General features: G+C 36.2%; 1 protein-coding gene across 50 annotated transcripts in view; it reads right to left on the bottom strand.

Annotated features, from left to right (window-relative positions):
- EMSY (EMSY transcriptional repressor, BRCA2 interacting) overlaps nt 1–18,907 on the bottom strand; it is a 98,237-nt gene that overhangs the window by 57,966 nt on the left and 21,364 nt on the right. For all 50 annotated transcript variants that reach the window (XM_070624066.1, XM_070624052.1, XM_070624077.1 and 47 more), the window contains one exon: nt 12,684–12,960. In XM_070624066.1, the coding sequence (XP_070480167.1) occupies nt 12,684–12,960 (277 nt within the window). The remainder of the gene's footprint in view (nt 1–12,683; nt 12,961–18,907) is intronic.

The raw sequence follows: 18,907 nt of genomic DNA on the forward strand, positions 1-18,907 counted from the left end.
AGAGAATTTGAATAGACCAGTCACAGGTAAAGAGATTGAGACAGTCATCAAAAGCATCACAAAAAATAAAAGTCCAGGACCAGACGCTGTCCCTGGGGAATTCTACCAAACTTTTAGGGAGGATTTAATACCTATGCTTCTCAAGCTATTCCAAAAAATTAGAGAAGATGGAACGCTTCCTAACACATATGAGGCCAACATCACTCTGATACCAAAGCCTGACAAGGACAACACAAAAAAGGAAAACTACAGACCAATATCACTGATGAACACAGATGCAAAAATCCTCAACAAAATATTGGCAACCCAAATACAGGAACACCTCACAAAGATCACACATCATGATCAAGTGGGATTTATACCAGGGACACAGGGATGGTTCAACATCTGCAAATAAATCAACGTGATAGACCACATTAACAAAATGAGGAATAAAAACCACATGATCACCTCAATAGATGCAGAGAAAGCATTTGACAAGATCCAACAGCCATTTATGATAAAAACTCTTAACAAAATGGGGATAGAAGGAAATTACCTCAACATAATAAAGGCTATATGAGACAAATCCACAGCCAACACCATACTCAATGGGGAAAAACTGAATGCTATCCCTGAGAACAGGAACAAGACATGGACGCCCACTATCACCACTCTTATTCAACATAGTACTGGAAGTTTTGGCCAGAGCAATTAGGCAAGAGAAAGGAATAAAAGGAATCCAAAAAGGGAGTGAAGAAGTGAAACTCTCACTGTTTGCAGATGACATGATCTTATATATAGAAAACCCTAAAGAATCCATCAGAAAACTATTACAAATAATTAACAACTACAATAAAGTTGCAGAGTACAAAATCAACCTACAAAAATCGGTTGCATTTCTGTACTCTAATAATGAACTTACAGAAAGAGAACTCAAGAATACAATTCCTTTCATAATCGCAACAAAAAGAATAAAGTATCTAGGAATAAATTTAATTCAGGAGGTGAAGGACTTATACAATGAAAACTATAAGATATTATTGAAAGAAATAGATAATGACATAAAGAGATGGAAAGAGATTCTATGCACATGGATTAGAAGAAACATAGTTAAAATGTCCATACAACCGAAAGCAATCTGCAGATTCAATGCAATCCCAATCAGAATCCCAATGACATTCTTCATGGAAATAGAACGAAGAATCCTAAAATTCATTTGGGGCAACCAAAGACCCCAAATTGTTAAAGCAATCCTGAGAAAAAAAGAACAAAGCTGGAGGCATCACAATCCCTGACTTCAAAATGTACTACAAAGCCACAGTGATTAAAACAGCATGGTACTGGTACAAAAACAGATACACAGATCAATGGAACAGAACTGAAAGCCCAGAAATAAAACTGCACATAAACGGACAGCTAACCTTCAACAAAGGTGCCAAGAACATACAACGGAGAAAAGACAATCTCTTCAATAAATGGTGTTAGGAAAACTGGACAGCCACATGCAAAAGAACAAAAGTAGACCATTACCTCACATCATACACAAAAATAAACTCAAAATGGATCAAAGACTTGAACATAAGTCCTGAAACCATAAAACACCTGGAAGATAATATAAAGTTGTACACTCTTTGACATTGAACTTATAAGGATCTTTTGGAATTCCATGTCTTCTCAGATAAGGGAAACAAAAGAAAAAATAAACAAGTGTGAGTTCATCAGACTAAAGAGCTTCTGCAAGGCAAAAGAAACTAAGATCAAAAGAAAAAGACAACCCAGGGGCCTGCCCGGTGACGCACAGTTAAGTGCGCACATTCTGCTTTGGTGGCCCAGGGTTTGCCGGTTCGGATCCCGGGCGCGGACATGGCACCACTTGTCAAATCACGCTATGGTAGGTCTCCCACATATAAAGTAGAGGAAGATGAGCACAGATGTTAGCTCAGTGTCAGTCTTCCTCAGCAAAAAGAGGAGGACTGGCAGCACTTAGCTCAGGGCTAATCTTCCTCAAAAAAAAAAAAAAGAAAAAGAAAAGAAAAAGAAAAAGACAACCCACGAATCAGGAGAAAATATTTGCTAATCATCTATCAACAAAGGGTTAATCTCCGTAATATATAAGAAACTCACACAACTGAACAAGAAAAAAACAAACAGCCCAATCAACACATGAAAAGATGTTCAACATCACTAATCATCAGGGAAATGCAAATCAAAACTACACTAAGATACCACCATACGCCTGTTAAAATGGCTATAATCACTAAGACTAAAAATAACAAATGTTGGAGAGGGTATACAGAAAAGGGAACTCTTATACACTGTTGATGGGAATGTAAACTGGAGCAGCCACCATGGAAAACAGCAGAGATTCCTCAAAAAACTAAAAATAGAAATACCATATGACCCACCTATCCCACTACTGGGTATCTACCCAAACAACTTGAAATCAACAACCCAAAGTAACATATATATACCCCTATGTTCATTACAGCACTATTTACAATAGCCAAGACATGGAAACAATCCAAGTGCCCATCGACTGATGAGTGGATAAAGATGTGGTATATAGATACAATGGAATACTACTCAGCCATAAAAAAAGATAAAAACATCCTGTTTGCATGAACATGGATGGACCTGGAGGGAATTATGCTAAGCGATATAAGCCAGACTGAGAAAGACAAACATCAGATGATTTCACTCACATGTAGAATATAAACAAACACATGGACAAAGCAAACAGTTCAGTGGTTACCAGGGGAAGCAGGGTTGGGGGTGGGCACAGGGGGTGAAGGGGAGCACTGATGTGGTGACAGACAAGAAATAATGTACAACTGAAATCTCACATTGATCTAAACTATTATGAACACAAATAAAATAATTTTTAAAAATCATGACTTCAACACATAATGCTATATGATCTGATTAAAGTACTTAATCTCTCTGAATATTCATTCAGTCCATAAAAACTTACTGAGCACATACTTTATGCTAGATCCTTGGAAAACTATTCTGTATCCATGAAAGTCCCTACCTTCAGCAAAATTAGAGGAGAAGTCAATCAAATGATCACACAAATCCATCATTACAAACTATAATAAATGCTATTTTTGTTTTAACAAGTAAAAAGCTCCTCTTCCTTTTGCCCTTTGCTTCCCAAAATATTCAGCACTAAAGCCAACAGGTGGTGCAAAGCAAGATGGACCAAAACTAGGTGGCTAAGCAGAAGAATGGGCAAGCATGAGGTGTCAGAGCCCACGAAAGAGACTGGTCTAGCATGGGAGTCAGAGTCCAAGTAGGATAAGGAGGATGTCCTTGCTGGACAAGGGGACTGCACCACGTGTGCAGTTAAAGCCCAAGTAGGATAAAAAAGGGTTCCATGAGTGTGAACCACCTAGCATAGGGTCTGAAATTTTGAGGAGGATGCCCACGGGAAGGGGTAGCTAGGATGGTACCCGAGTCCAAACTGGATGAAGAGGACTTCTGGGTGGGAGGACAGCCTGGTACAGGTGTGAAGCGCTGAGCAGGGTGAGATAGGCATCCACACAAAAGGGTGACATGGGCAAGGTGTCAGAACTCAGGTAGAGTGAAGCAGGAGTCTGCAGAATGTCAGAGCCTGAGTGCAGTGAGGAAGGCATCCACATGGAGGTGGGGGCATCAGCAGGAACAACGACAGACTAGTTACACACTGGTGGACTTAGATAAGTAAGTATATGAAAGATAATGGAAACTAGGTTTTTCACTATCAAATAAGGGAAAGGAGAAAATTAACTGGCAGTGTTTGACTGAAACTGGATATATCAGTATGAACCCATAGTTTTCAAGACATAGAAATAAATATAGATGTAAATAGGTGTGTGTATAAATGTCTGTGTAAGCTGACGGGTGCATACACACACACCCCCCCCAGCAATGACCATATCTAGCACCCAGATTCTGGCTTCTAATTATTAGTTTCCATTAAAAGGAATCAAGGCTCCTTGAAGGAATGGGTGATCCCAGGGCTAGAGCAGGAAAAGTACACAATGAGCTTGGTAGATAGAAAAGACTTTCTTTTCCGCCTCTTTTTGCAATTTCTTTGAAATAAAATTGACTGCTTACAGCAAAAATAACAACAATGCAATATGGGGTTTATTATATATAGAATTAAAATGTATGACAACTGGGGCCGGCCCAGTGGCGCAGTGGTTAAGTGTGCATGTTCTGCTTTGGCAGCCCGGGGTTTGCCAGTTCGGATCCTGGGTAAGGACATGGCAGTGCTTGTCAAGCCATGCTGTGGCAGGCATCCCACATATACAGTAGAGGAAGATGGGCATGGATGTTAGCTCAGTGTCAGTCTTCCTCAGCAAAAAGACGAGGATTCGCGACAGACATAAGCTCAGAGGTAATCTTCTTCTTCAAAAAAAAGTATGACAACTGTAGCACAAGGATGAGAGAGAAGAAATAAGAAGTATATTATCCTAAGTGTATGGGAAGTGGTATATTATTTGAAGTTAGACTGTTGTAAGCTCTAGAGCTGAGTTCTGAACCCCCTCCCCACAGGATATTTGGCAATCACTGGAGACATTGTTTATTGTCATGACAGAGTGTGTCTACTAGTATTTAGTAGGTAGAGGTCAGAAATGCTGCTAAACATCCTATAATACACAGGTCATCCCCTCACAACAAAGAGTTATCAGTCCAAAAAGTCCATATGTGGAGGTTGAGAACCCTACTCTATAGAAACTATTAAAAAAAATATATATATATATATATGTAGCTAATAAAGCAATGGAATCTTTAAAAAAAAAAACAACTCCAAAAGAAGAGAGGAAAAGAAGGAAAAATAAAGAACAGAAAGGATGAATAAAAAACAATTATCAAGATGGTATAAAGTCAATCATATTTATAATTACATTAAATGTAAACGAACAAAACATTTCAATTAAAAAGCAGAGATGGTCGGATTGGACAAAAAAGTAAGACCTAACTATACAATGCTCACAAGAAAAGCATTTTAAATACAAAGGCACAGATGTGTTAAAATTAAAAGGATGAAAAAGATATATTATGCAAACACTAATTATAAGAAAGTTGGAGTGGCTATATTAATATCAGGAAAGGTAGACATCAAAACAAGCCGTATTACCAGAGAAAAAGAGCAATACTTCATAATGAAAAGGAAGAAGGAAGTCACTTCATCAAGAGGAGACATCAATCCTAAATGTTCATGCACCTCGTAACAGAGCTCAAAATACGTGAGACAAAACTGACAGTTAAAGGGAGAAATGTACAAAGCCACAATTACAGCTGGACGTTTTTATACTCCTCTCTCAGTAACTAATATAACAAGTGAAAAAAAAAGATAAAAAGGAGGAAAATTTGAACAATTCCATCAACCAATTTAATTTCACTGACATGCATAAGACCAAATGAAAAGTCAATTGTTTAAAAATTATTTATTAAATAATCTAATGCAGCATACACTCTTGGTTGCCTGACTAATTTTCTTTCTTCTCTGCCCTTTCTCCTTTCTAACAGAACCCCATTTTCTCCCTCCAAAGGATGTACATTCCTGGGCACTGGCATGGACTTTAGGAGAAGTTGGCCCCAAGCCAACACTGGAAGTCAATTCCTAATTGATCTAATAAGCTAGTCAAGATGGCCCCATTCCTTTTTGCCAGGGACTAGTTTAGGCTAGGGTATACGACACAGATAAAAAGACATGAGGGGAATCACCTCCCAGGGACTTCTGGGAAAGGTTTTCTATTTCCTAAGAGAGACCCACAGAAGGGGATTATCCTGTGCCCACTGTGATATCTGGATGTGATTCATGGAACTGCTGCACTCATCTTGCAACCACGATGGGAGCTACCATGGAAAAAAGCTGATACACCAAGAAACGCAGGGAAGAAAGGTGGAAAAAAAAACTCCCTGACGGCTCCAGTGAGCTACTATATAACTTAACTGGAACTTCCTTGCTTCTAGACGTTTGGTTTCATGAGATGATAAATTTTTTTATTGGTAAACACCAATCACTCTGTCAATGCAGATTTATGTAAAGTCATTCAATTATTCATTGCATTTTGCAATTCAATTTAGATATTAACAATCTAGCGGCTGTGAACAATTTATTAAACATTTGAATGCCCAAAAGAATACAGGCGGCTGTGAATACCAGTGAAACAAACATAATAGTTCATATCTGGAGGAATTACATACAATTCAGGCTACATCGGTAATTTTGAATAAATATGAAATACTTAGTGTTTTAACATGAGCCCTAGAGAAAGAATGAAGCCAAAAAGACATCAAAAAACAAAGCCATATAAATGAAAGGGAAAGAAGATACATAACTGTAAGAATATTACCTATATTTTATCTTATACCCATCGTGATAAAAGAAAAAAATCAAGTATTAAGCAACTTGACTGGTTAAACAGCATGCCATTCAAAATTTTTTTTTAATTCTAGAAATCATCTAGAAATCCCCCCCTTTCTTTAGTAAACAGGAAGAACAAAGACTTCATAGTGGATACACACTAGTGAAATATTTCAAGATGATAAAGTTCAGGGAGCTAAAATATGGCAATTAGCAAACTCTACAAAGAAATTCCAACCCTTTGATCTGGTAATCCTGCTCCTGAGATCTGGTTTTAAGAAAATAGAGGGGTCAATTAAATTCAAAAAATGTTCACTATAGTTAAATCTGTAATATCAAAACCTGGAAATAATCTAAATATCCAACATTAAGGAAATAATTTAGTGAATTATGTAATAGTAATAGAAATATTAAACAGCACTGAAAAAAATGAGAATAATTATAGAAAAATAGAAGAATGTTAATGAAGCAATGTAACATGAACAAAGTATGATACCAAATGAAATACAGATTTTTCATTTCAAATCAATAAAAAATATCATACGGGTCAAAAGGAAATAATATATAAAATGGAAAGTGCTGTTGTAATAGAGTGGTGGGATTACTAATGGGCTTTTGTTCTCCATTGTTCTCTAAAATTATTTAATCCACTAATACTTTTTGATTTTAAAAAACTTGGATGTTAAATGAGGACCACATTTGAATTGACAGGGTTGGGGGATTTCATAAAAGTAGGATTTCATGAAACAGAAATGGAAAACAGGGCCAGCCAGGTGGCACAGTGGTTAAGTTCGCACGTTCCGCTTCCCAGTGGCCCGGGGTTCACCGGTTCGCATCCTGGGTGTGGACATGGCACTGCTTGGCAAAAGCCATTCTATGGTAGGCATCCCACGTATAAAGTAGAGGAAGAGGGCACAGATGTTAGCTCAAGGCCAGGCTTCCTCAGCAAAAAGAGGAGGATTGGCAGTAGTTAGCTCAGGGCTAATCTTCCTCAAAAAAAAATAAAAGAAAGAAAGAAATGGAAAACAGGAACTGCATTCAGGGCCACCCTAAAGAAAATAAATACAGTGAAGAGAACAGGAGTATTAGTAGACACAATGTAATTGGAGGTAATGTGTTGAAGTGGGGTCAAGGAGGGAAATAAAAGGTCAGCGGAAGACTGTCACAGTATTGGGTAAATAATCCATGAAGTCCACAAAGAATATGAGGAGAACAATGAAATGAAAGAAAACTTCTCTCACCAAAGTAAGTGAGAAGAAAATGGCAACAAGATTTATCTGAGAAACAAACAGAATAAAAAGTAGAAAGGTCACAGTAATCAATGTGAGCAATAAACAGCAGCCCATTCTTTGGTTAATGAGGAATAGGAGGAGTCAGACGGATTTAAGAGATATTTAAAAAAGCTATTTACACTTTCTGCTCTAATAAATATGCAATCTAGAGAGGGAAAAAAGAAATCAAATGTGAAAAAGCAGTCTACTAAAACAAACTACTTCCTTCTATATACACAAAGCACATTTCAACTATCACTTTTTCTGTATTACCAGCACCAGACTTATAACCACCAAGTTAAAAATTACCCGTTCCAAACATTAAAGTGCACAGCAGAGTGTATAATCTGTTACCTTTTATCTAAGCAAGAGGGGAAATATACTATATACATATTTGCTTATATGTTAAAAAAAGGAAGGATAAAAAAATTACAGTAGCCCCCCCTTATCCATGGGGGGATAAGTTCCAAGACCTCCAGTGGATGCCTGAAACCATAGATAGTACCAAACCCCATATATACTGTTTTTTCCTATACATACAAACCAATGATAAAGTTTAATTTATAAATTAGGCACCATAAGAGATTAACAACAATAACTTCTCTTTGGCATATCCAAATTTCCAGCATCACTACTCTTGCGCATCAGAGCCATTATTGAGTAAAATAAGGGTTACGTGAAGGCAAGCACTGCGATATGGTGACAGTATATCTGATAACTGAGACTGGCTATGAAGTGACTAACGGGCGGGTGGGTAGCATGTGCAGGACAAAGGGATGATTTACTTCTCAGGTGGGACAAAGTGGGACGGCACAAGATTTCATCACGCTACTCGGAACAGCAGGCAATTTAAAACTTATGAATTGTTTATTTCCGAAATTTTTCATTTAATATTTTTGGGCTGCAGTTGACCATGGGTGACTGAAATCATAGAAAGTGAAACAGCAGGTATGGGGAGACTACTGTAAAGGAAGAAAAGGTTAGCTGTCAGGTAAGGATAAAACAAAGTATAAGAACTGTAGATCAAAGGTAGACTTCTCAGAACACACCTTGTGTTGTAGATTTGAATTTGGAACTACATAAGTATTTTACATAAGTATAAACGAAATTAAGTCAAAAATTTTAAAATGCAATCCATAAAAATAAAACAAAATGAAAGAAATTAACCTAATTGTATACCAAATTAGAGCTTAACCACAGAGGAAGTTATTTCAAGTGACTTTAAAATATACTAATTTGACTGTATATCTTTAGTGAGAACATCCTAAGAACCAAAAAAACCATAATGAAATCTTAAATTCTGTTCAGTAATCATATTGTTAGTCATCATATTGGTTTTGTTATTCTGAAACTATTATATATTACAGTATACATCAAATACATAATTTTATTAATCATTAGGAACCAGAATTTTCAGTATAGGAGGAGAAAAAAGATACAATTATACAAATAGAAAAACAAAGAAGTAAAACCCCCATAATTCTAAATTGGAATTGGTAACATCAGTGCAAACTAATGATGTATTTCCTCGTTACAATAAAGGACTTTAGGTCTGTCCACAGAAAAGATCTAGAAACAATGACCAACCCAGTAGTAATGACCAACCCCAAAGCACCCAGACTGTGGTGTCTAAACACTATTTCTCACTAGGAAACCAGGGCTCCTTAAAGAAACGTCTAATTCTGAATCTGGGGCAGAAAATGCACAAGATGAACCCGGGACACCTTGCCATACCACGAAATTAGAAAGCTATTAAGGACTAATGTGGTCGTGTCAAAAGAATTTAGTAGTCAATTTGAAGAGGCTCCCACTGAAATGGATGGGACAGTCTGAGCACCAAAAGACTATCTGCAATGGATTGATAGACATCAAAAATCTTAATGAATTGGGGAGTAAAAATCTCATTGGTCACTGAACCAACTCATTATCTGAAAACATATAAATAAAGGGTAATGATCAGGCATTTATCCTTCTTTTCCTACAAGAATTGGATCTCAGGGAAAACGGTAATAAGAGAAAGCTCTTCTTTAAGAATTTTAGCTAACAAATGAAAAACAAAAGATAAAATTCACTTTGTAACTACCAATAAAATAAAGATCAAGGCAAAGATTATCAATAGCTATTAAACATTTGGTAATACTTGTACCTACCAATCAAAGTTAATATCATTAAAGAGAGAAACCAGACACACACCCCCTGAAGAGATGCAACAGAAAATACCACAAGACTACTTAGGAAATGTCCATTCCCCTATCTCCAAAGACAAGCAGACTTGAATCTGATCAAGCTTCTTGATTTAACTATCAGTTTTATGGAAATATACGGAATAGGAGAACTTGTTAAACCACACCATGGAGATAAAAATCAGCAAAATCCAGAATATGAAAAACTCTTAGGAAAAATGGCTGATTTCCTTAATAAGTAAATTAAAAGAAAAGGGGAAAAAAGGTAGAGAGAGCTATACGTTAAAAAAAAACCAAAAACATAACCATATCAACTAATGTGTTCATCTTATTTGGATCCTAACTCAAAAAAAAGATTTTTTTTATGACATGATCAAGGAAATTTGGATACTAACTAGAGATTTTATGATATCAAGAAATTATTGTTAAAAATTCTAGCTGTGATAGTGGTATTGTGAGCTGTGATCTTTTTTAGAGATACAAACTGAAATATTTATAACTAATTATATGATATCTGGGATTAGCTTCAAAACATTACAGCTCAGGGGTGTGTGGAGGGAAATAGCAGGTACAGATGAAACAATACTGATCATGTGTTGTTTATCCCTGAAGCTGGATAACGGGCACATGGGGGTTCATTTTGCCACTCTCGCTACTTATGTATGTTTGGAATTTTCCATAATCAAAAATTTTAATTATCCTTTCATGTAGATGATCAACTCAGAAAAACCTTCTAATTGGTAGAATTTTAAGAATTCCCTATTCTGAATATTAAAGAGTTCCTTTCCCTTCCACAGCATGAGCCAACCATATGCAATGCCCCTACTCCCGACCTTTGGAACCATCTCTACATTTACAAACATGGGGTCACCCACCAAGTTACTACTACTAAGACTCTTCTCCCCTTCTACCACCAGCTGCCCCTACAAGAATAACCAGAGAGAGACACATCAGCTCTAAAAGAGCCTGTCTCTAATCCCCAACAGAAGCACACACTGAATGCCCTTGTGCCCCAGGTAACCACACAGGAGCTGCTACAGAAGTCCTCCAGTCAGAATCACAACTGCAGTCTGTATACTGCCACTTCCAATTACATTTACCTTTTTAAAAAATAAATCTTAATTTCTTAGCACTAATAATATCTAAATTAAACATCTCAAACAAAAATTCAAAATAATCATATAGTTTCCTATAGTATCTACTTAGATAGTTTACTTTTACATCTCTCGCGCTCTATAGAATTCCAGTGAATTTATGAGAAATCTCTGAGATGTGTTGTACAGCTCCCCTACAACTACTTACGGCTCGAAGAAATACAGGATGCTAAGAAGCAAAGGAGAAAATAGGAAAGTCATTAAGTTCCCAAGAGATTCAGAAGATACCTGGAGAAAATTAAGAATGAAAAACAGAAGCATGGAATATTCATTTTGCCTAAAGATATTTCATTAGTAACTAAGAGAAATACCCTTATCACACATCACATCTTCTTTAGAAGAACAGTAATCTTTCTAATACAGTAAAACTTGAGCAAACTGTGTGACGAGTAATAAAAGGGAAAAACAACTATCCATGGATGATAGTTTTGAAACAGGGGTCAGAAAGGTGGGGAGACAGGTGGCCTTTCCTTCTCTCGCCTTCAAATATTGAAATGGTGAACTTGGATCATGTCTGCAACCAATATTTTAAACAGATTATCTATATTAAAATTATTTCTATTTTTAGTAATACTATATTATAGTCTACTGTTATGAAAATAGAAAAGTTGGAATGGTTTTAAAAAATTACTTAAGGTAACAAATAAAAGAAAATTTCAAGCCTGCTATTACCTGTCATTGATTGAGACATTAAATGGGTATTAGAGCCAGAAAATAGAGATGTTTTCATACCATTAGGGCTGTAGAGTTAAGGAATACCGATCACATCCACATCTAGGTAACCTCTTCCGTGTTAATACAGTTACATAGAACACACTAAACATTACTAAAGCAATTAAGAAGAAGGCTGTGCTTTCCTATTTGGGTGCTTGCATTCACTACTAGTTCATAAACTAGAATATTTCCAAGTCCCAGTCTATCTTAAGCTATATATTGTTCAACTAAAATTCAATGAAAACTAACACTAAGTACTGTTCTATATTGCTCCTATGCTCCCTTTGATAGACTACAACCATGGGTATAAAGTCTGCATAATAAATGCTTGCCTCTGATCTCCATCTTAAGACTTACCCACACTAAAAAGAAAATTTCCAACAGTGTGCTATTTGCCTTTCCATGGCAGGAACACAAAGATATGGAAGAGAGCTAAGCTGATTTACGCTAACATGGAACTGAGGCTTCCACATTTCCGTTCCTCTGCTATTAAGTAGCAACTGACCTTCAGTTCAGCCTCAGTTCCTATCAATACCTCCCATCATCCACCTATACAGAAAATTTAGGAGACTGAAGAAAAGGTGAATGGCATGTCCTTGAAATCATCCTCTTCCCCATACTTCTTATCACTGGGCAACTTACTTTGAAGCGATTGTATAATTAACGTTTCTTCTGAAGGACCTATAGTAAAATAATTTCAAGTTCCTCATTTAAAAATTTCATTAAAGATATTTGTATATGCCTTTGAAGTATTTTCTGACAAGATTAAGCTACATCTTGTGAATGTTAATTGCCTAGGTGACTAGGTAGTATGTATTTGAAAACAAAATCTTGGTAAGCATATTAATATAAGAAAACTGAGATAACCCACTATCTTAACATTCTCAAACTGGGAGAGGGGGAGTGGTAATCTCTGATATAACAGTAGGAACATTCACACCCAAAGCAGAAAAACACACCTAGAATTTTCTTCAAAATTCCCATACAGCAGAGGGAGAGAATTACACAGTGAATCACTCACCTTGTGCTACTGTTGACATGACCACAGACGGTGTGGAGGACACCACAGCTGTTACTGCAACCGTATTAGGAACAGGTGACGGTGTAGAACTGCTGCTGCCGCTGCTGCTGCTACTGACCAGCGAGGACTGTGAAGCAGTTATAACCACTGGCGGCTTCTGGGTTGTGGAAGCAATGACTGATGTTGGTACAAGCTTAGTGACTGCTGCATAGTTATGGGATTTGGAGAGAATGTTGGGCACGAAGGTTGAACTTGGTGATGTGGTCACTATAATAACCTAAGGAAGGAAAAATAAGTTATTTTCATGTACCTACTATGCTACTAATGTATCTAAACTTGCAGTTAGTTATATACAATTCAAAAATAGCTTAACAGATATGAAGAAACAATTCAACAAAGAGAAATATATAGTTAAAAATATATGAAAGCCTTCCTTTACTAGTAATCATCAAAATGCATTTCAAAGAAAAAATTTTTACCAACCCAACATTTTAAAAGACAACATTCAATGCTGTATAAGATACAGCAAAGCATGCATTTCGATATACTGCTTAGGGAGTATAAATTGGCACAATCTCTCTGGAAAGTAATTTGGATAGTCACTCATTTATACATACTTGTTGAGCATCTACTATGTGCCCGGCATGGTTCTAGATGCTGGGGATAGTGGAATGAACAAAAGAGACAGGGTTCATACTTTCATGGAGCTACATTCTAGTAGGGGGAGAGAAAAAATAAACAAAAAAGTATGTCATGTAGAGATAAATAGGAGAGACAATAAAGCAGGATAGGAAATAAAGGGTAACAGGAGTGCTGTATGAGTTTTTATAAAGTATTCAATGAAGATCTCTCTGATAAGGTGACATTTTAGCAGAAACTAAAAGTAGGTGGGGTGTGAACTATGTTACTACCTAGAGGAAGAGCACCCAATGGCACAAGGAGCAGTAAATACAAAGGTCCTGAGGCAGAAGTAAGCTTGGTATGTTCAAGAAACTTCAAGGACCTAATGAACAGGATTGGAATTTATAAGGCAGAAAGTAGAAGGAGACAGATTCAGAGAAGGAATAGAGGACTAGATGATTTAAGATGATGTTGATAGTATATACCCTTGATATGATGTGATGCAAATGGCACTTTACCTCTATGGTCTTTCTTCTGAAAACCCATAACCCTAGTCTAATCATAAGAAAAACATCAGACAAACTCCAACAGTGGGGCATCCTAGAAAATACTTGACCAGTATTCCTCAAAACTGTCAAGGTCATCAAACACAGGGAAAGTCTGAGAAATTTTCACAGCCAAGAGGAGCCTAAGGAGACATAACAAGTAAATGTAATGTGGAATCCTTTAACAGAAAAAGACAATAGGTAAAAACTAAAGAAATCTGAATAAACCAGGGACTTTAGTTAATATTAAGGCATTAAGGTTGGTTCATTGATTATAAGAAATGTATCATACTAATATAAAATGTTAAGAATAGGGGAAACAGTGCAGAGCACATGAGAACGTCTGTACTATTTTCTCAATTTTTTTGTAAATCTAAAACTGTTCTAAAAAATAAAGTATTTTTTAAAAAGCAATACTCTTATCTGCTAGGTGAAAAGTACAGTAGGGCAGAGACAGTAGAAACAGGGAGTCAAATTAGGAGGCTCCTACGATAAACCAAGCAGAGATGATGGTGACTAAAGTGTTTGTGGTACAAAGTGCACAGATTCTGAACATATTTAAAAGAAAACCAACAAGATTTGCTCATAGTTTGGATACAGAGAATGGAGAAAAAAACATGCAAGAAAGATACTTCAAGGCTTAGAAGAACGGCCAGAAACCTGTAGATATAGGGACACAGCATTTCAGGCAGAGAGAACAGGATGGTGCAAAGTATCTAAGGTGGGAAATAATTGATGTATTTAAAAACAGAAAAAAAGCCAGTGGAGCAAAAGCATAGAGGGCAAGCAGGGGTTGGAAAAGAAAGCAGAAGCCGGATCAAATTTGTAAAGCTAGAGTAAAGAATTAAAATTTTACAGTAAGTATAATGGGAAGCCATGAGAAGATTTTAAGTAGGGAAACAAAATTTGATTTATATTTTAAAAGATCATTCTAGCTGCTACATGGTAAGAGGCAAGTGTAGAAGCAATGAGACTAGTAAAGAAGCTATAACAGTAGACCAGGAAAGAAACGATAAAGCTGCTTGGACTGGGGAGTTAGTAATGGAAATAAAGAGAAGTGATCAGATTCAGATTATTTTAAGAGGTAGAGTCAATAGGACTTGATGTACAGAAATGGCAGGGTTAAGAAAAAGAACATAATCAAGATGAACTCCTAGAGCTAATATGCACTTGCTTATTTAAATCTCCCCAAAATCCTATTAACACAGATACTATTATTATCCCCATTTTATAGTTGAGAACACAAAAATCATTTACAAATCTGCAGTATCACAGTTCTGGGTGAGTATAATGGTGGTGTAGTGATACCCAAAACAGAGCAGAGTGTCTTCTTCCAAATTCTTTCCCCAAAATTACTTGTACCTACCTAGGACAGAAAATTGCTTTGAAAAATCCAAAGAATTTAAGGGAGAAATTCTTTTTCATTTTTATATCAGTTCTAAAGAAGGCCTAAAGTTAAATTAGTCAAAATTTACCAAGTATGTCTATAGTCAGTACCTACACCTCAAAGAAGCTTTAACTATATCATTTTTATATATTTCCAACATTACAGAGAATTATAAGACATAAGTACAGGTTCGTTACTTTAAGGAGTTTGTTGATTATTTGAGGAGTCAAGAGAGACAAACAAGCCTTGACCAGTAAACACCTTTATAGAGTCGACCGGCATACTTCTACACAGACTTAATCAGCAACACTATGCAGCATTATTACAAAAACCATCATCGGGGGCCGGCCCTATGGCCAACTGGTTAAAGTTCCATGCGCTCCACTTTGGCAGCCTGGGTTCATGGGTTTGGATCCCAGGTGCAGACCTACTCCGCTTATCAGCCATGCTGTGGAGGCATCTCACATACAAAGTAGAGGAAGACTGGCACAGATGTTAGCTCAGGTCTAATCTTCCTCAAGCAAAAAAAAAAAGGAGGAAGATTGGCAACAGATGTTAGCTCAGGGCTAACAAAAACAAAAACAAAAAAAAGTAAAAAATACAAAACCAACCATCAGCCATCATATAAACTGAGAAGTAGACTAATATGGTAAAAAGACCAGAGGTTTAAGAGTCAAATGAACCTAAGCTTAATCCTGCCTTTGCCACTGACAAATGGCAGGCCCATGGACATGTTAAAATCTCTGGGCTCCAATTTCCATCTATAAAATAGGGATAATAACACCTACCATGCAAATCATTACAAAGGTTAAACGAGATAATAATGTGAAGCATCTAACATAGTGCTAGGCACATAGCAGGTGGTCAATATTTGGCAGTCAACAAATGGTACTTATTAGTACTACTTACTAAATGTCAGAAAGATATCAGAAAGGCATTATAGATCATACCAATCTGGAAATATATTTTAATGCACTCTATTTTTGTTTCATTAAAGCACTGTATATATCTTTTCCCCAAATTCTGATACCCCTGAGAATCCAAAGAACTCACAGCTACTACCACAACCAAACCAATTACAGTAGTAATGGCAATTAGCTTTCACATTTGCCAATTCCAAACTACAGTAGCAGGTGCCTGGAGGACAGTGTTTATAAGGACTCTGCGGCACAGATGAGGACTCACCAAGGCTTGGCAGGAAAGTATGCCACAGTTAATTAGCAACGTCTGTCATGGGCAGGGAAGAACAAGCATTCATACTTGTGTCAAATATCTGCAATTTTAGAACTAGAGTATGCATGTAGGGTTCTAACATGAAGACAACAAAATTTCAGCAAAATAAATCTGGAGTCTTTAAGAGCATGTTTTAGGTTATAGACACAAATGATAAAACACACTTTGAGTTTTCAGTCTGCAAGTTGATTTCTGATCTGAAAAGGGGTTATCCAAAGTCAGAGATCCACCCTGAAGAAATTACTGGCACTTTAAAGTCACTTATTAAAACAGGGAAAATAAAGGGATTTTGAAACCAAGTGAACCCAACAGTGTTTATTCAGGCCATAATTCAAATTACTGACCTTCTAGCACTCACAAAAACTCCTTAAGAGTGCTGGGACTTGCACCCTAAGGATAAAATGAAAAATATCAATCAAGCACGTGAAAGCATAAAGCTATATTCTGTTGCTTTGTTTATATAAGTGCTGTACCAACTGTTATACTTAAAATGAAGGCACCACATTAACATAGGTGGAAATTTGTCTACCCTGAAAATAGATGACCTATCTGAATTTGAATCAAGTCCACAAATTCATAATTATACTTAATGCAAAATTTTACTTTACCTAAAATAATTCCTAAGTTGACTGGCATAGGATTTGTGAGAAATCCAAGGTGAATGCAATAATGGCAACAGCCTGAAATTTCAAAAAAATCCAATTACCCAGCAAAAGGAAAAAAAACCTAAAAATCCCAAAGAATATCTATTAGTCCTATCCACACTCAGCTTGCCCAAATAACAAAAGTAATGGCAATGAGTCCACATGAAGTAAAAGAGTACAGTTTTGCATCTGGAACATAGTAGATACTCAATAAATATTTGTGGAATGAATGAGTCTTATTTTTAATTTAGTTTACGTTAAATGTTTATTTTTCAAACACAGTAGGAAAAATCTAAGGTTCCGAGCCTGGAATCTCATGGTATGGCTCATATATAACTTTGGAGATAAATAAGCCCTCATATAAGCATCACAAGTGACAACCTCAATTATTCATTCCCAACTGACAATTCAGAAGAAAAAACAAAAACAGAGATATGGTAAAGTCAGTGAATCAAAAAAAGCAATCTCATCGACTTCACTTATAGGTAAACCCCATTTATTACTAGTATTTTTATATAGGTCTACCAAAGAAAACTGAAAAATTAATACTGGTAGGTGACATTTTCTAAGCACTCTCATATGTACTATACTGAGTACTTCCCATGAATCATCTCATTTAATTATCCTGATAACTCTAAGAAGTAAGTACTACTATACTATTATTATCTTTGTTTTATAAGGAAATGGAGGCTCAAGAGAGGTGGCAGAGCTAGTATTAGAACCTGATCTATTTACTCATTTATTCATTCATTCATTCAACAAATATTAATTAACACCTACTACATGCCAGGCACTGTTCTAAACACTAGGGAATACAGTGATGAATAAAAACAAGGTCTCCACCCTCAGCAACTTATACTCTATGGGAGAAATAGGAAATAAACAAATATGCGATATAATGTCAACTAGTTATAAGTATAATGAATAAAAATAAAGCACAATAAGGGAATAGAAAGACATGGATGGAAGGCGGGTACTCTTTTAGCTATAACTTTGCTACACTATTTCTCAAATACCAAATTAAAAGAATAGACAAGAAGAGGGGAGGAGAAAATTACTGACAAAATAAGACCCAGCAAAGAAGGTACTAGAAAAAATTACAATAAGTAGATTTAAAACCTCCTAGAGTATACCACGCTGATGACACCTATTATAGGGCTAGCCCAGAAAGTAATAACCATATTATAATATTATATGAAAAGTGATATTCAGAAAGATTACCTTGAAGTCATCAAATACAAATGCAAAAATTATGTTCAGTATAACATTTAAGAAGTCATCAAAAATAGTCAATTTCTATATATTAAGGGGTAAGATTCAGTTAACTGATGAATTCACTTATTTGGAACAGCTCATTCTCAACAGTGCCAATAAATAAAACACTGCTTTCCATAAAATACCTGCAAGGGAAGGGAGCTAACAGTTTTTGAGTACATACCTTATGTGGCATGTTTAAAATACCCAATCTCATTTTAATCCTCACAATAACCTTATAAGATTGGCATTATTTTCATCTCACAGATGGGTAAACAGATTAGAAAGACTAGTTTATCTCAGGTCATAGTGGAAGAGCTGGGGGTTCCAACCCAGGCCTCTTTGACTACAAAAATTCTTGTTTGATTTTAACACTACACCATAATGCCTCATCCTGAGACTGAAAACAGAATTTTATTCCACAAATAAGGTCATTATCACTTCCAGTTTATTAAGAAAATGATAATTGTTTTTATTACATAATGACATCTTTCCAGAAAACTCAAGGAAGTTCTTTAAAGTTCTCGTGGATCTGAAGAT

Source organism: Equus przewalskii, chromosome 6 (genome assembly GCF_037783145.1).
Source record: "Equus przewalskii isolate Varuska chromosome 6, EquPr2, whole genome shotgun sequence".
Taxonomy (NCBI): domain Eukaryota; kingdom Metazoa; phylum Chordata; class Mammalia; order Perissodactyla; family Equidae; genus Equus; species Equus przewalskii.